This window comes from Ranitomeya imitator, chromosome 8 (assembly GCF_032444005.1).
Source record: "Ranitomeya imitator isolate aRanImi1 chromosome 8, aRanImi1.pri, whole genome shotgun sequence".
Lineage (NCBI taxonomy): Eukaryota > Metazoa > Chordata > Amphibia > Anura > Dendrobatidae > Ranitomeya > Ranitomeya imitator.
Genome location: NC_091289.1, coordinates 171,896,940 through 171,916,525, shown reverse-complemented (window position 1 = coordinate 171,916,525; position 19,586 = coordinate 171,896,940). Strand labels below are relative to the sequence as shown.

The window sequence follows — 19,586 nt, the reverse complement described above, 5'->3', positions numbered from 1 at the left end:
TTATTCCGGAGGCTTGTCACCAGATAGTAGAGCTGGCTGCACTATTAGCGTCCATTTCCCCCCGGAGGCTTGTCATTGAACACTAGAGCTAGCCGGTCTGCTAGCGGCCATTTTTCCGGAGACCAAGCCGATTACTGTCAGAAAGAATCTCAGTCCTCGCTCGTGCGCCCTCTAGTGAAAAGCGGAAGCACACAGGCTTCTTGGGACCGCCCCCTCGTAGCTCATTGGTTGATTCCATAGGCGCTCTCCTTACGTCACCAGCCGGAAGTACGTTCATCTTTCGCGCCCGGTGCTCGAGGTTGTCGTCTTTCCGGAGCTTCACCGTTCCTTGACACCATGGGCAGCGATTTCTACCTCCGGTATTACGTGGGGCACAAAGGCAAATTCGGACACGAGTTTTTAGAGTTTGAATTCAGACCGGACGGTAAGAATCTGGGAATGAGAGGCGGGCTGCGGGGCCAGCTGGCGGCAGGCCTGGGCTGTGTGCGCCGGTCAAGGCTGGAGGGAGTTGCTATGGCAACCTGAGGTTCTGAGAACTACTACCCCCAGCAGCTTAGGTGACTTTCCCAATATTTCATGAAAATTGGCCTCTAGAAGGAAATTGTCTAAAATATCCAATATTTGCCTCATTCTCGCTGTGCTGGGGCTCTGCGCTGCTCTCGGCTGACATCCTGCAGCGATCACGTGTAGTATGTGACCGCTGCAGACAATCACTGGTCTAGGTAGAGTGTGGAGCTCTATAATATCCTATGTTTTTTGCTCGATCTCTGCTGACCTCCTGCAGCCATCATGTGTGGCCTGTACGTGTGTGACCGCTGCAGACAATCACTGGTCTAGGTAGAGTGTGGAGCTCTATAATATCCTATGTTTTTTGCTCGATCTTCTGACCTCCTGCAGCCATCATGTGTGGCCTGTGCGTGTGTGACCGCTGCAGACAATCACTGGTCTAGGTAGAGTGTGGAGCTCTATAATATCCTATGTTTTTTTGCTCGGTCTCTGCTGACATCCTGCAGCCATCTTGTGTGGCCTGTGCGTGTGTGACCGCTGCAGACAATCACTGGTCTAGGTAGAGTGTGGAGCTCTATAATATCCTATGTTTTTTTGCTCGGTCTCTGCTGACATCCTGCAGCCATCTTGTGTGGCCTGTGCGTGTGTGACCGCTGCAGACAATCACTGGCCTAGGCAAGGTGTGGAGGTCAGTGATTGATCACAGCGGTCACACATGTGAGGACACAAGCGTTATTACTAAGCCTGGTGGGACGTGCTGGATACACGGACTGTTCATGACCTTGTTTTGTATCATTGCTTCTGCCTGAGGGATTGCTGTAAAATTCTAGAAAACCTCCTGTACCCGCCGGGAAAAACTTCTACCCCCTCCGGCTCTTATGTTTTCTAACAGCCCTTCCGTGATGAAGTGCTAATTTCATCCATGTGACCGCTGCAGCCAATCACTGGTTTCACCTGTGATGCCGCCACTTGTGACCTGAGACTGCTAAAGGTAGTGAGGGGTAAAGTAAGTGATCACGTGTGTAGCTTGCACTGCAGGGTCAGTCGACACCAGTGGGGGCTACAGACGGTTTACCCCCCCCAAGTGTAAGTTGTTATTATTTATCACATTTCCTGCTATGAGGAAGCTTTTAATAAACCTTTAGGAGCTTCAATATTTGTTTAATTTTCAGAAGACCTTCGTTCCTCGGCTGCAGTCTGCGTAAAATAACCCCCCCCCCCCCCTGTATTTTACTCTCCCTCCCCAGATTTGGTGCAGAGTCCACTATAGGCTTATGGGTTCATCATGTCGGGGTACACACTTCACCACTCCTTGTTCTTGTCTGGATAACTCGCAGCTGTAGGTTGTGCGCCAGATGTGCTCCATAGTGCGGTACAATCACGTGTTCAGCCAGTGTTTGTATATGCGCAGCATGTGACTGGAGTCTTGTATAAAGCCAATGTAATTTTTCTTCTTACAGGTAAACTTCGTTATGCCAATAACAGCAATTACAAGAATGACGTCATGATCAGGAAGGAGGTTTGTGTTCCCTGTTTCTGTGTGCACTTTATGGTCATTGTCTTTAAAGGATTCAATGTCTTCTCCGCTCTGCACCGGTCCATTCTTTACATTTTTACTAACAACTTGGTAACTGTGGCTATGCATATATGTTGAAAATGCCTCATCGCTGCAGGAACTGCGCACGCTCCATGCGGCTCAGGTGCCGGCTGTGTTGCACAACTGGCATCAAAGAGTAACTATTGCAATCTGAGCTAGACCCAGCTGCAATAGATTACAATACTAAATTCCGCTGTGAAGCGAGACGACAGAATTTAAAAAGGCTCCAAACATGGCAGTCGTCACTAAAATTATATTTCAATTTTTCTTTTCCACCCCACTTCTACCATTCTTTAGTACATACATGGTAGAGTGAATAGGTGGATGGAAAAATAATTATGGCCCTTTGGAAGAAGGGGGGGGGGGGGGGAGTGGCTAGGATGAACCTGGAAAAAAATGAAAAATTGCACAATCTTTTGGGGGTTAAATGGAATCTTAATACAAACTGACCTAACAAATGCAGAGGCGCTTGGTGCACCTTTTGTATGACCTTTTTCTCTCCCCTCCTCTTCCTTTGATAGTTCTGATTGCACAGTAGACGGGAGGGTGGAGATCAGTGATGAGCAAGCGTGTTTGGATAAGGTGTTATCTGAGCATGCTCGAGTGCTAATAGAGCGTCTTCTGTGTGCTCTAATACTATGTTCCATCGGCTGCCTGTCTCCTCGCGGTAAGGTAATCCCTGCATGTTTTGCAGCTGTGAGACCGGCAGCTGCGTGGACTGAAAAATAGTATTCAAGCACGCCGAAGACACTCTATTACCACATGAGCATGCTCAGATAATACCTTATCCAAGCACGCTCTCTCGTCACTAGTGGAGATGGCTGGAAAGCAAGTAGGTGGGAACCTGCTCGACGCCAAGGGTGCACAGAGTACCTCTGCTTGGTGTGAAGTCATTTTGTGCTTTTAACAGAACCAAAGTCGTTGACGTCTTGCTAGCTGATGTGTATTAGGGTCTAGCACAGTCCATGAGTTTAATTTTTGCATTTCTTGACCGTTCATAAAGAGCACCCACGATTACACCTTGTTTGTCCCATTTACAGCACTGTCTGTAGATCTCCATCTGATCAGCTGGTCTCTTGGGTACCACAGCTTGTAAAGTTTGCCAAGTCTGGGACACGACCATTTCTTTCTGTTTTGCATTATAAATGATATCTGGAGTCCTCCATGAATGATCCCAGGTTTTCTAATGTATTTTATCAGATAAATGTGCTTCTTTCTCCTGCTAGACTTATATTTTACTCTCAATTCAAGGATAAAATCTGTATTACCGTATATACTCGAGTATAAGCCGACCCCCACCCCTAATTTTGCCACAAAAAACTGGGAAAACGTAATGACTCGAGTATAAGCCTAGTGTGGGAAATGCAGCAGCTACCGGTAAATTTCAAAAGTAAAAATAGATACCAATAAAAGTAAAATTAATTGAGACATCAGTAGGTTAAGTGTTTTTGAATATCCATATTGAATCAGGAGCCCCATATAATGCTCCATAAAGTTTGATGGGCCCCATTAGATGCTCCATATTAAAATATGCCCCATATAATCCTGCATAAAGGGTAATAAGGGCCCCATAAGATACTCCATAGAGATATTTGCCCTATATAGTGCTGCACAAACGTTATGGCCCCATAAGATGCTCCGTACAGTCACTTGCCCCATATAGTGCTGCACAAGTGTTATGGCCCCATAAGATGCTCCGTACAGCCACTTGCCCCATATAGTGCTGCACAAACCTTATGGCCCCATAAGATGCTCCGTACAGCCACTTGCCCCATATAGTGCTGCACAAACCTTATGGCCCCATAAGATGCTCTGTATAGTCACTTGCCCCATATAATGCTGCACAAGTGTTCTTGCCCCATAAGATGCTCCGTACAGTCACTTGCCCCATATGCTTTTGCTGCGATTAAAAAAAAAAAATCACATACTCGCCTCTCTTCGTTCAGGACCCCCGGCACTTTCAATATTTACCTGCTCCTCATGCGGCTCCGTCTTCGGCGCTGACGTTCAGCAGAGGGCGCACACTGACTACGTCACCGCGCCCTCTGACCTGAGCGTCACAGCCAGAGGACGCTGAAGACTGAGCCGCACTGGAACGAGGAGAGGTAAATATCGTGCAGCGCTGCGCTCCCCCTCCCCGTATACTCACCTACTGCTGGCGCTGCGTCCCTGCTTTTCCCGGCGCTGCATATTCTTCCTGTATTGAGCGGTCACAGTTACCGCTCATTACAGAAATGAATATGCGGCTCCACCTCTATGGGAGATGGAGCCGCATATTCATTACTGTAATGAGCGGTACCATGTGACCGCTCAGTACAGGAAGAATCTGCAGCGCTGGAAGAAGCAGGGACGTCCAGGGACCACGCCGGGATTAGGTGAGTATAATTAGAGAGCTCCCGCCCCCCCCTCCCCTGCCGACCCCCGGGTATGACTCGAGTATAAGCCGAGAGGGGGACTTTCAGCCCAAAAAAATTGGCTGAAAATCTCGGCTTATACTCGAGTATATACGGTAAATGAAAACAGATTTTCCCATTACTGCAGCAGATGGCAGTTGGTGCTTCTAAAATTCTATGAAGAGCCAGAGCCCGACAGACATTCTGCTGCAAGTTCTCTTGAAACGACTGTTATGATTTTCCATAGAACTTTATGAGCACAAACTGTCATCTATCTCAGTAGTGGGAAAATCCGCATTCACTGAAGACAGATTTGACCTGTGAATCGAGAATTAAGATAGGGGTAAGAGAAAGAAGAGGATGTCTGTGAAAAAATCTATTACAAACTTTATTACATTCATGTGCACTATTGATTTATGGGAAAAATGTTGGTATTTCTTTAATGTATTCTGGTAATTCTCTCCTTCCAGTCATATGTACACAAGAGTGTGATGGAGGAATTGAAACGGATCATAGATGACAGTGAAATCACAAAAGAAGATGATGCCCTCTGGCCCCCGCCAGACAGAGTCGGTCGACAGGTAGATTTTAGTAGGGCTGATTAACTAATGAGTGTAAACGCCTGTTTAGGGATGAATATTCACAGTTACCACATTATCCAGACGGTAATATGAAAGATGACACCAGGGAGATCACGCAGAATGCGTCTGCTGCCACCGTTTTGACGAATCTGCACCTCGCCTCCCCACCTGACATCACTATTACATTAGTGAGGTCACCTGGTATGGTCTCCTCACTTGCACCAATGTGACGTTCTGCACCCCCTGGGAACACGTAAGGTCAGCATGCTGCAGTTTTACACCCGCACACACAGTACACGTCCAGGGAGGCATGGGGAGGGAGAGTACGTGGCTCACGCATTTGCTGACATGGCACCACACTCACAACCCTGAGAGGCCCCTTTCACTAGCAACCGTGAAACAGAGCACTGCCAGCCAGTTAGGACTGCCACCAGTTCCTCGTTAGATGTAAGCCCAATCGTTAACGGGATTGTATTGGGCCAGAAACCAGACCCAGTTGCATGGAAAGTTAAATTGAGAAACGGACGTATGGATCAAGATAAAAGAGGCGCACAAGGTTAAAGTATATATTTACTTTTATTAAGGGCACACTAGACAACGCACTATATACACGAAGGGCAAATATGCAAATACATTAGTGGTAGGACAAGATATAAGCCGAATGTCAATTACCGGGTGATGTTCGATCTTGGGTATGCTGTGCCACAAGGGAGCATGGGTTGCCAGCTGGCTTCTAGGTCCTTCACACACTCGATGCGGTCCCCACAGTCGAAGTGGACCACATGTGTCACAGAGAGAGGGACCACATGGCTGTACACTAGCCTTTATCCCCTTTGGGTCACTTTGCCCTGATTCTAAACAGCAAAAGCACAAAAAGAGGATTCAGAGATCCTCCAAAAATGAGAAAAAACAGCAAAACACGGCAGAGGTGCTTACCTGCCTAGGCCTCTAAACAAATGCACTATCAGGATGCAGTGGACCCATGTGGTTAAGATGGATGCAGTGGACCCATGTGGTTATGCTGCACCTGTGTTGTCTCCATCTTAACCACATCGGTCCACTGCATCCTGATAGTGCATTTGTTTAGAGGCCTAGGCCAGGGGTCCCCAACTCCAGTCCTCAAGGCCCACCAACATGTCATGTTTTCAGGATTTCCTTAGTCTTGCCCAGGTAATAATTGCATCACCTGTGCAATGCAAAGGAAATCCTGAAAACATGACCTGTTGGTGGGCCTTGAGGACTGGAGTTGGGGACCTCTGGCCTAGGCAGGTAAGCACCTCTGCCGTGTTTTGCTGTTTTTTGTCACTTTGCCCTGCCCTATGTTCTGCACCTAAATTCCCTCCCCTGGCTTCTGCAGCTGCAAACTCCAAAACCTATGAAAGAGCAGAACTCCTTTCGGGGGCGGTCCAAGAGTGGCAGTTTTGGCGCTATCTGATCCAGCTGGGCCCTTACTACACGTTAAGACTAGTGATGAGCGAGTGTACTCATTGCTCGGGTTTTCCCAAGCACGCTTGGGTGGTCTCCGAGTATTTGTGACTTCTCAGAGATTTAGTTTTCATCGCCGCAGCTGAATGATTTACAGCTACTAGACAGCTTGAATACATGTGGGGATTCCCTAGCAACCAGGCAACCCCCACATGTACTCAGGCTGATTAGTAGCTGTAAACCATTCAACTGAGGCAATGAAAACTAATTCTCCGAACACTAACAAATACTCGGAAACCACCCAAACAACGAGTACTCGCTCATCACTAGTTAAGACCAAACACAGCTTTGCTATCTGGCTTCTACTGGCTGTTCTTTGTATCCTCCCTACCCCTGGTTGCTAGAGTGGGTCGAGACCCAGCTGGGTGCTTGCCATGTTCTGGGGATCTTGGAAATATACACTATGTATGGCTAGGACGTATAGTATCTACATAACTCCTTATGAATCATAGCTGACTCAACAGAGCAGTTTTGACCGCATGGTAGCCAAATGGCCAGCAAGCCTTGTTTTCTGCTCTCAGCTGACTCAAGATGTGAGATTTGTCACTCATAGCCCTTGAGGCTTTACCCCTGGCCCCATGCTGAGCTAGCTGCACACAGAAGGGGGCATTATAATCACATGCCACATAGGCTACAAACGATTGGCATGAAATTATATCTCCAGTATTCATCACAATAACTAAACGCTAATTAAGAGATGTATTAAAACATGGCTTTTATGATCCATTTTTAAAAGTGGTAAAGTCTGATTAAAATTACATTAGTGAACCTGTTATTTCTATATACGGTAATTATAATCCCTAGATCCTATACAATTCATTGATCAACCTAAATGCATTTCTGAGGCTATGCTACCATATCTATACCATGGGTGGAGACAGCTTAAACAGAGTATCTTTAGTCTATGATATACACAAGTTTCACTGGTGCTAACTGAAATGTACACATAGCCAGCCACCCCAACAAGTTTCACCTCAACGGGCTTCCTCAGAGGGCTGGGGCTATAATTTAATAGGGTTTCCCCACATTTACTTGGTAAGTTATCAGGTCTTTCATAATTCCACACACAAGTGCTGCTTTAATATCAAAGTGGCTATGTAAGGGTACGTTCACATTTGCGGTTGTCGCCGCCGCAACAAAACGCATGCGTCGTGCGGCCCTATCTTTAACATTGGCGCCGCATGTGCATGCGTTGTGTTGCGTTTTACGCCGCATGCGGCGTTAGGGCGCACCTGTCTGGGCGCGGCAAACGCAACATGTTGGATTTTTTGTGCGGCGCCGACCTTTTAAAAAACGCATGCGTCGTGCGGCCCTATCTTTAACATAGGCGCCGCATGGGGCCGCATGTGCATGCGTTTTGCTGCGTTTTTGTTTGCGTTGTGCGTTGCGACGACGCTGCGGCGCACAACGCAAATGTGAACTTAGACTAAGTGCCATTCCTGTGCTGGTATTTTCTCCATGTATACATCCTGTTTATATGTGAGGATAGCTGGGGTAAATGACACCTCTGCAGAGCGAGTAGTGGTGCTGCGTCATATTAATATATCTTCTGTTCTCTTTATGTTGCAGGAGCTGGAGATAGTAATTGGCGATGAGCACATATCCTTTACCACTTCAAAAATTGGCTCTCTAATAGATGTGAATCAGTCGAAGTAAGTTTTTATCCTTTACGGTTTTTATTTAACATGCTTGATCATTAAAAAGTAGGTGCTAGCGTTGATGTATGATCAAGGGAAACTAGGTCATATATGGTGGTCCCATGTCCTCCAGTGAAGGCGGTCTGTGTACTGGTATTGGATGATTAAGCCGATTCAGTATTTTACATGTGACTAAAAGGGTTATTCCTTTAATTATAATGTGGTCTCAGGTTTCCGTCCGTACAGAATTAATCATGTGCACCAATATAGCAATATCACCTATTTGTAAGTCTGCACTGATTTGCAGCTATTACCTGCGTAATGTTGATGTGCTCTTTGCTGGATCCTTTCTTCAGTATTTCTAATGTTGTCTTGCTTTTGCTCAGATGCCCCTAAATACCCTGTCTAATAAAACAACTGACATCCGTGTTGCAGTTCAGCTATTCGGAGAAACCCACTGATATCGGCTCCATATGCACCTAATGACCCTGTCTTTATTCAGTAAAAACCGATGCACCGATGACCCGATCTACTAAAACATAGACATTGCCCCGACTGCCGTGTTTTAGCACAGATCAGCATGGAGGGGAGAGCATAATCATCAAATGAAAGATCCCCCATGGACCACCAATGAAATGTGGAGTTTTCCAATATCCGTTAGTATTTACAAAGTAATGGGTCACAGTCATTACACTCAAGTATCAATGGTCACCTCCAGCCATATAAATTGCCTATGTTGAGATCGATCTAGCTCTATCTGTAAGCACATGGGAGAGCAGAGAGAGGGGTCTGCAGCATTGAGGAGAAGCAGGGGGCTGCCATTAAATGTGGCTTCAGCGTATGGGTCAGATTACTGCAGGCATTTCTACAATAAACCTTGAGAAAATGTTGGTATCTGTTTTTGTGGCATGTATCAGCCTACTACTATAAAAGACCACATAATATGCATTATAGACCCGGAGTGTCCCTCACATTGTATCATATGTTTGTATGTGTTCTAGATGGGGAAGGTCATGAGCGCTCTTCAGTGAGGGCTGGTGTAGATGATCGATGCTCCATAACTAAATCTTCCAGAGTCTCATAACCTCCTTGTGTTTCTGTCTTGCAGAGACCCCGAGGGATTGAGAGTCTTCTATTACCTGGTTCAGGACCTAAAGTGTCTAGTCTTCAGTTTGATTGGGCTTCACTTTAAGATTAAACCTATTTAACCCTCTGGGGAGGGCAGCTGTACATTGTATTTTATTTACTGAGGGTTTTTTTTTTATGTATGGTATCTTTTTGTTTTTACAGTTCTGACTCACTTTAATAAAAATAGTAAAATTCCACAAAGTGAATGTCTTCTTGCTTCCTGTTATAAGAAGCTACTATACATTTATTTTCCTTATCTCACTTGTACAAATTAAAGTGTAGCTGTCACTTCACAAAAAAGTACATCACTCTTATCAGTGTGGAGCTCAGTAATCTGGACATCTTTGTTCTGTTGCCTTAGAAGAACTTCTCCTCCTCAGTAGCAGTCGGTTCCTCCACTCCTGAAGTGCCATGGAGGGAGGTACCTCTCTTCAGTGACTTTTGCCAGCGCTCTCTTAAGGTACCTTCACACTCAGCGACGCTGCAGCGATACCGACAACGATGTCGATCGCTGCAGCGTCGCTGTTTGGTCGCTGGAGAGCTGTCACAGCTGACAGCTCTCCAGCGACCAACGATGCCGGTAACCAGGATAAACATCGGGTTACTAAGCGCAGGGCCGCGCTTAGTAACCCGATGTTTACCCTGGTTACCATCGTAAAAGTAAAAAAAACAAACACTACATACTTACCTTCCGCTGTCTGTCCCCCGGCGCTGTGCTTTCCTGCACTGACTGTGAGCACAGCGGCCGGAAAGCAGAGCGGTGACGTCACCGCTGTGCTTTCCGGCTGGCCTGCGCTGACAGTCAGTGCAGGAAAGCACAGCGCCGGAGGACAGACACGGAAGGTAAGTATGTAGTGTTTGTTTTTTTTACGCTGGTAACCAGGGTAAACATCGGGTTACTAAGCGCAGCCCTGCGCTTAGTAACCCGATGTTTACCCTGGTTACCAGTGAAGACATCGCTGGATCGGCGTCACACACGCCGATTCAGCAATGTCTGGAGGGAGTCCAGCGACTTTCTGCAGCGACCAACGATCTCCCTGCAGGGGCATGATCGTTGGTCGCTGTCACACATAACGATTTCCTTAACGATATCATTGCTACGTCACAAAAAGCAATGTGTGCCGGTACCTTTAATCCACATTCTTCCTGACAGCATGCTTGCATCACCACCGAGGGGACTTCCACTACCAACCCAATCATATCTGTTCCCGGCCAGGACAGATACAGGTAGAGTTTAGCAACATTTGTCTACTGGAGTGAAAGAAAGTGATCGGGGCAGAAAGAAGAATTAGTGATGAGCGGCCGTGCTCAGATAACGTGTTATCCCAGCGTGCTTGGGTGTTATCAAATAATGTTTCGAGTCCCCATACATATCCCTACATATGTTGCAGTTGTCTAACATCCACCAAACATGCAGCCGCAGGGACTCGAACATATCTGAGATTGCTGACGATACCGATAACACCCATGCATGCTCGGATAACACGTTATCGGTGCACAATTGCTCATCGCTCTTAAGAATAGTTAAATCCTGTTTATTTAATAAAATTGTAAATGACAATTGATCCTGAGTTGGGAAGAATGGGACAAATGCGCACAGATAGGGCAGTACCGTAAGGAGCAAGATGAGGGTGAGGAGGGTATCTCTCACCTGTAAGGGTTGTGTAAGGACCCAACACCTTCAGCATCCTGATGTGCTACAGCTCCATGGTCGGAGGGGAGTATCGTCCAGATTGTAGTTTTTCAAAGTGGAGATGATCACGATGTGTGGGCTACGCTTTCATAAAGGATGAGATCCAGAGAATATAAATAGGAGTTTGTTTGTTTTTGTTTTTTATTCAAATGTGTCAAAGTATAAAAAAGCAAAAAATAAAATTCTGGTTTATACTGACTTTTTTTTTTAACCACAGTAATATTCCCAATTTACCTGCATTATTTTCCTCAACTCAAATTGAGTGGAGTTCGGTGCTGGTTTATAGAATTGTGCAAAACTATGTTGAAGACCCGGAGCCAGCGTCCACACTGGTACTGTGCGGCTGTTAGTTTAGGTTCACATTGCGTTAGTGGGTATCCGCTAACGGAATCCGTTACGTAGCGCCACTAACGCAATGTAATGGATCCGTTAGCGCACCCATTGACCGCAATGTATGTAACGCATCCCTAACGCATGCCATTTTTGGCATGCGTTAGCGATGTGCCGTTATTTTGTGACGGACCTCGAACGCTGTCTGCAGCGTTTTTGGGTCCGTTCTCGCTAGCGCAGATCGGGCATCTGCGCTAGCGCGATCGCTAAACGCGATCCCTTTTTGGACATTGTGTTAACGCAGTCTGTTAGTGCAGTCCGTTTAGCGCATACGCGAACGCAATGTCAACCTAGCCTTAGACCAGGTTTCATTGCATTTTTTCTCTAGTAACCCCCCACGACAGCACACCTGGAGGATGTTACCCCTTTCCTAATAGGGACAGGAAATGACAAGAGGTTAAATAACCCCTCCCTCATCCTCCCCTCAGTGTTTTTTCCTGTCCCTACTAGGGATGAAGAGGTCATCCCAGGTGTGCTGTGCCGGCAGCGGTCACCGGGGGGAATAGAGATTTTATGCCGGGCAGCTGGGGAGCAGACTTACCTCTCTTCCCCGAGCGCTGCTCCCGTCTCTCCGGACTCGGGACTTCCGCCACCAGTCCGCACCGATAAGGCAAGGTCTGGGCGGCATTCTTCGGCTGGAGGCCTCCCTGAGCTCTCCAGCCCCTCTCCTCCTCCAGCGCTGTGCGCGCGATGAGGGCTTCCGGTCTGAAGCCGGCGGCAGGAAGTGACGTCAGACCATAACAGTAGATGCCAGTGGAAAAGGTTGGGGAGCTACGGTAGACCAGCACATATTCCAGGGATTCTGGTCAGCCGAAATAGCACAACAATCCTCGAATTTCAAAGAACTAAAAGCAGTAGAAGAAGTTCTCAAAGCAGCGGTAACTCTTGTACAAAATTCCCACTTAAAAATATACTCAGACAACATGACAACAGTTGCCCACCTTCGCCACCAGGGAAGTACAAGACACGAAGATCTAAAAAGAATATCAGCAAGAATATTTTCGTGGGCCGAAGAACATGTTCTCTCCATATCCGCCCTACACATAAAAGGGGAGATAAACGTACAAGCCGACTTCCTGAGCAGAACAGAGGTCCATCCAGGAGAATGGAGCCTAAACCCAGAAGTCTTTCAGATACTAGTCAAAAGATGGGGACAGCCAGAAGTGGACTTGTTCGCGAACAGTCAGAACGCAAAGGTAGACCAGTTCTTCTCGCTAGATCCGATGAATCCGGGGTTAGCTGTGGACGCATTGGTCCAGCCATGGACATTCTCGCTAGCATACGCGTTCCCGCCATTGCCGATCCTACCAAAAGTCCTGCAGAAAATAAGGGCAGAAAAACTCAAGGTGATCCTAGTGGCTCCACTTTGGCCCAAAAGAGGTTGATTTGGGGCCCTCATCAGTCTAAAGATAGATGGGCCAATAGCACTTCCACCGGTCAAAGACCTTCTCTACCAGGGGCCAATACTGCATCCAGATCCCGAGAGGCTACACCTAAATGCCTGGCTTCTGAATTCTCAATTCTGAGAACTAGAGGACTATCAAAGAGAGTAATTGAAACATTACAAAAAAGTCGCAAAACGGTAACTAATTCTATTTACCAAAAGATCTGGAAGACGTTCATCACGTGGTGTGCTCCTGAGCAACCTAACCCAGATAAACCAAACCTAGCCAAGATCCTGGATTTTCTACAAGATGGGCTGGAGAAGGGTCTCAGACCCAGCACCCTCAAGGTACAAGTGGCAGCCTTGAGCTCTTATTTTGACCAGTCTCTAGCCAACCATAGATGGGTAAGAAGATTCATGACGGCGGCATCCCGCATATCTCCAAGACCCATAAATATAGTTCCATCCTGGGACCTGAATATAGTCCTGAAAGGACTTACACTGCCACCATTTGAACCCTTATCTTCCATAACCATGGATAAACTCGCTTGGAAAACCACCTTCCTGGTAGCTATAACAACAGCCAGAAGAGTGGGTGAACTACAAGCCCTGTCAATCAATGAGCCCTACATGAAGATTCTTCAGGACAGGCTTATCCTAGACCCATCCTTTCTCCCAAAGGTCGTCTCCGATTTCCACAAATCGCAGGAGATAATTCTTCCATCATTCTATCAAGAACCAAAGAATGAGGAAGAGGAACATTTCCATACTTTGGATGTTCGAAGAATGGTACTCTATTATCTTCATGCATCAGAGAAGATTAGAAAGGATCAAAATCTGTTTATTCATCTTCTCGGCCAGAATAAAGGGAAGAAGACTTCCAGATCCACAATTGCAAATTGGATCAAAAGAGCAATCCTGGAGGCTTATCAAATTCAAGGCCTTCCACCACCAGGAAAGCTTACAGCCCATTCTACTAGAGCAACAGCTGTCTCCTGGGCCGAGAAAGCCAGTGCTTCCATCGAGCAAATATGCAGAGCGGCTACATGGTCCTCGGTCCATACGTTCTCCAAACATTACAGGCTTGACCTGATGTCAAAAGAAGACTTAGCCTTCGGAGAAAAAGTCCTTAGTGCTGTAGTCCCTCCCTAAAAATTACTCTTGGGTACTGCTCCAGGTGTGCTGTTGTGGGGGGTTACTAGAGAAAATAGAATTATTCTTACCGTTAATTCGGTTTCTAGTAACCCACCACGACAGCAGGAGTAATCCCTCCCTTTGCTTAATATACGTTCTGAAAAGAATAAATATAATTTGAAGCATTCATTCTCCTGTGGTCCTTTATAATAACACTGAGGGGAGGATGAGGGAGGGGTTATTTAACCTCTTGTCATTTCCTGTCCCTATTAGGAAAGGGGTAACATCCTCCAGGTGTGCTGTCGTGGTGGGTTACTAGAAACCGAATTAACGGTAAGAATAATTCTATTTTTTTCTCCTCTGTGCAGTGACGCCCTTGTGCACATACTCAGTTTTCCCAATGAATTTGCAGAAAACTTTCCCAGCACCTTTTTATCCCATAATTTTTATGAAATGGTCTTGTGCACATTCTCTCCATTGACTCTAATCCTTTCAGGATCCATTATATTTGTGTTTAAAAAAAAAAAAAAAACACAAAAAAAAAGTTTTGGTGTCTTTAATTTTTCTGTTTACAGTGATTGTTTATTGGGTCAAGTAACATTTTGATAGATCAGACCTTTATGGTCACTGCCATACCAATTTAGTCTTTTTTAAATCTTTTAATTGGGAAAAGCATGGCTATTCAAACAAATAATTGTATTTTTTACTTTAAGTCCTCCCCTTGTTTGAATTCTGTACTATATACTACAGTACCTTTGTATTCCGGTATATAGGGAAATTACTGGTTTCCTATGAGGCCTAGCTACAGGTCAGGCTTTTTTTTTTTTTTTAAGATGCCTTTTTTAAAGTTAAATGCCGCAAACTAGTTGCTGTCGGCGACTATTCCAGGCGATTGTGGTGACAAACAGGTGGCATATGGAGATCGGCACGTAGAGCTCGGGATTTAGTATGATGGAATATAGGCTGAACTGGATGGACAAATGTCTTTTTTCGGCCTTACTAATTATGTTACTATGACGGTAGGGCATCAGCCTATTTATATGGGCCAAACCTATGCTATGAGATGTTTATCGGTCAGAGTTCCTAAAGGACTTTTTTTTTTTTTAAAGTGTAGAATAAACCAGAACTTAAAGATGCCATTTATAGGGGTTGTTCACTACTTGGATATCCCTGTCTTATATGATCGGCTGTACCTCTGGCAGCCACAGCCTCAATATCGCTGGTATGGTGCCCGTCCAGGAAATGAGCATCTGCTGTTTTTATGAAACACTGGGCACTGCCGCATGTACTGTTAAAGTCGAGATTTTCTCTCAAATGGAAACCAACCTCAGGTAGCGCTGTTTATAGGTACCTACAATTGGGAGAAATAAATCGGAGAGATGGACTACAGGTTGTCTTTCCAAAATATCCTGTCTTATTGTCCCCGAGCCCTTCTTTTATAGCCCAAAAGTCACAAGGAGTATAGGTTACATGATACTTGGCAAAGACACAGATTATTTGACGGGTTGTCACTTATGTCCTAGGATACAAGATAGATTTCTAAAATAGGAGTATGCGGGGGTGTTTTGTACATAATTGTGGTTAACATTGATTTGGCAGAACAATTCATTCATTCATCAATTCATTATTCTGGTGAAGAGGGTAAAACAGATATATATATCCTTGAAAGGACAACCACTCCCAACTTATTGACAGCTTTCCAGGAATAACCGACCTTTTGCTAAATGGAATGTACGGGAAACTAGACACGGGGAGACTAAGATGATAACACAAGACTCTTTGCTTATTGAGACATATACTTTTATAATTAAGATTAACCATTTCTTTAACAATTCCCCTCTTTTTATCATCAAATCTACCTTGCCCTATCTGATCCCTTCCTACGGCTGGGCCTGCAGGATAGCCCCACTTCACGAAATACACGGCTTATCCTATGTATATCATGGGATGCCAGTCCTGCTACACATCCATTCAGACTATACCTGGTATTCAGACCCACTTTCCCTTGACAACCCTATTCATTATAGAAGGTACTGAATTGCCGTTCAGGCATTAAAGTCCACTTTTTTTCATTTTGTTGTGCTGTTTTCCTTTTTCCTTTGTTATATTTGAACCACCTACAACAGTGGTTTGGAAAGCTTTGCACGGTTTTTAAGGTAATATTTTGATGCTGTGTATATATATATATATATATATATATATATATATATATATATATATATATATATATATATTTATAATATCAGTGAATAAACTGTTTCTTCATGTAAGGTTCATTTGAGGGAAGTTCGTTTGGTAAAGAAATCTTGATAAGATCTTGTGTGCATCCTTCTTTTGGTTGGACCATCGGCTTTCCACATTGCATACAATCCGTCAGGTCCACAGAAGTTTGTTGCATAAGATGCATTCACGCTGGAGTGCAGTTATGAAGGTAGTCATCATTACTTGAGTAGACTTCATCTCTGAATCAGTATCGATTTTTACTTCACGTTTACCTGGAAAACATTTGCATTTAGAACTGAGAATTTTCTTAATCAACATCACGAACAACTTTATCATGACTGCGAGGATCAAAATTACAAACACAATTTGAAGAAGGACGTGCATCACCACAGACACCCAGCCGCTTATTCCCTTGAACCAATTTAAAGGATTCAACCAAGAGAGCCACTCAGGGAAGGGCAAATCTTCAAGTGAATTAGCTTTTCGCACTCCTTCCTTGATTAGCCTTGCTTGTTCTATGTCATGGGTGACTCTCATTAGCCCGGAAGGATCTATATAGTGGCAGCAGGTAGGTCCTACCACCTGACAAAATCTTCCCTGTGAAGCAGTGAGATAGTCAAGGACCATGGAATGCTGGTTGGTGATAACTATAAGCTACTTCATACAGTTGTGGCCAAAAGTATTGACACCCCTGCAATTCTGTCAGATAATACGCAGTTTTCCCGTCTCCCATGACAGCACACATGAGAGAGGGGATCCGCCCAGTCAGGACAGGAAACCTACTGAAATAAAAGGGCGGTACCTCTCCCTCGCTTCAGTTGGGTTTCCTGTCCTGAGGGGAACCCTTGTGCTGAATGTACGGCGGTATGTTGATTGAAGATTCCGACTCACCCACTCCTGTCCCGGCTCTGGAAGAACAGGCAGAATGCCTGTAGGCCGGCCTTCAGGGTGTGGAAGCGCCGTTCGCGGGTCCTGGGGCCTTAGCGCACGTGCGGGCGTTGGCAGCGCAGTCCGGAGTCCTGTGGCTCTTCTGCGGCTGCCACGCCGCTCTCTTCCCCCTCTGCTGCCGCCGGCTCTGGTTTCCGGGTGCGCGGCAGTGATGCGCGCGGGGCATGCTGGGAGTAGGCGTGGCCTCGTGACGTCGCTGCTGCGCGCCGGATCCAAGATGGCGGCGCCCATGAACAAACGCTGCGGCGTCTCAGGAATCCCCTGGCGGTCTCCGGTGGGCGCAGAGGCGGGGGAGGGGCAGAAGATGGTACCGGAAGAGGCGGTGAGCAGAGTGGATCACCCTTTAAAAGGGAGTGGATCCACAGGGAAAGTGCTCGCATATACAGAGCTCCGCTATGGAGGACTGTATCGAGCAACACTCAAATCAGTCATCACCACAGCAGCAGCAGGAGAGCTTATCAGGTGCCATGTCTGCTCACCAGCATGCTAGGAGGAGAAGCAGCAGTCGTCCGGATCGGAAATCACAGGACTCCTCAGCTTCTAGGAGGGACGTTATCCGTACTCCAGATCAGCCTCAAAAGCTGGTACCCTTGAGTGTCAGCGGGTGGTGAGTGTTCTTCGTGAATGTCACATGGTGTTAATGGGCGGCATATCTCTGCTTGCTTATCAGGCGCCGAGGAAGACTAGTGCCAAATCCAAGAACAAAGAATTATCAATAAAGTTTCTCACTCTAAAAACAGTGCAATTGGTAGCCTTGACGTCCGCACGTAGGGTGAGTGATTTGCAAGCCCTGTCTGTTTGTCCTCCATACACTCAGATATATGACGACAGGGTGGTTCTAAGACCAGACCCGGCTTACCTACCTAAGGTAGTCCCTAAATTTCACAGGAGTCAGGAAATTGTATTACCCTCTTTTTGTGTTAATCCAAAAAATCCAGGTGAGGAGAGGTTTCACACTCTTGATGTAAGAAGGTCTATGTTACAGTACATATCCTTGACCAGTCAGTGGAGGAAGGATCAGTCTCTATTTGTAGCTTTCCAGGGTAGCAGGAAAGGTCATGGGGTATCTAAAGGTACTATTGCCAGGTGGATTAGGGAGGCCATTAGCTTATCCTATACTGCATGTGGCGTTCCGATCCCTGAGGGCATCAAGGCTCACTCCACTAGGGCCGTGGCTACTTCCTGGGCAGAAAAAGCAGAGGTATCGCTTGATCAAATATGTAAGGCTGCTACCTGGTCCTCACCATCTACCTTTTTTAAACACTACCGACTGAACTTGTCTTCCTCTACTGACCTGACCTTTGGTAGAAGGGTGCTGCAAGCGGTGGTCCCTCCCTAAGGTGTTTCTTTCTCCAAAAATCTCTCATGTGTGCTGTCATGGGAGACGGGAAAACACCAAGGTTACTTACTGGTAGCCGGTTTTTCCGGAGCCCATGACAGCACCTGTATATTCCCTCCCTTCTTTTTTCACCCTTTGGTGTGCACTTTTAGTTGGGTGTTTTTGTTATTATTATAATGTGGTGGTGGATTACCATGTGTACTAACCAAGGAGGCCTCTCATGCTCTGAAAACCAACTGAAGCGAGGGAGAGGTACCGCCCTTTTATTTCAGTATGTTTCCTGTCCTGACTGGGCGGATCCCCTCTCTCATGTGTGCTGTCATGGGCTCCGGAAAAACCGGCTACCAGTACGTAACCTTGGTGTTTCTTCCTGAAAATGATTGCAATCACAAATTCTTTGTTATCTTCATTTAAATGAAAAAAAGAATTGTACTAAAGCCAAATTGGATATGATTCCACACCAAACATAAAAAGGGGTGGACAAAAGTATTGGCACTGTTCGAAAAATCATGTGATGCTTCTCTAATTTGTGTAATTAACAGCACCTGTAACTTACCTGTGGCACCTAACAGGTGTTGACAATAACTAAATCACACTTGCAGCCAGTTGACATGGATTAAAGTTGACTCAACCTCTGTCCTGTGTCCTTGTGTGTACCACATTGAGCATGGAGAAAAGAAAGAAGACCAAAGAACTGTCTGAGGACTTGAGAAACCAAATTGTGAGGAAGCATGAGCAATCTCAAGGCTACAAGTCCATCTCCAAAGACCTGAATGTTCCTGTGTCTACCGTGCGCAGTGTCATCAAGAAGTTTAAAGCCCATGGCACTGTGGCTAACCTCCCTAGATGTGGACGGAAAAGAAAAATTGACAAGAGATTTCAGTGCAAGATTGTGCGTATGTTGGATAAAGAACCTCGACTAACATCCAAACAAGTTCAAGCTGCCCTGCAGTCCGAGGGTACAACAGTGTCAACCCGTACTATCCGTCGGCGTCTGAATGAAAAGGGACTGTATGGTAGGAGACCCAGGAAGACCCCACTTCTTACCCCGAGACATAATGCCAGGCTGGAGTTTACCAAAACCTACCTGAAAAAGCTTAAAATGTTTTGGAAGAATGTTCTCTGGTCAGATGAGACAAAAGTAGAA

The 19,586-nt window shown here is 45.9% G+C and overlaps 1 protein-coding gene across 1 annotated transcript; it reads left to right on the top strand.

Moving 5' to 3' along the window:
- The first annotated feature begins 252 nt into the window (after positions 1–252).
- MAGOH (mago homolog, exon junction complex subunit) lies at positions 253–9,529 on the top strand. Its single transcript, XM_069737887.1, has 5 exons — positions 253–424; positions 1,968–2,026; positions 4,968–5,078; positions 8,133–8,215; positions 9,309–9,529. Exons 1-5 carry the CDS (start codon positions 337–339, stop codon positions 9,406–9,408), a joined length of 441 nt encoding a protein of 146 aa, XP_069593988.1. The 5' UTR covers positions 253–336; the 3' UTR covers positions 9,409–9,529.
- Positions 9,530–19,586: the final 10,057 nt, after the last annotated feature.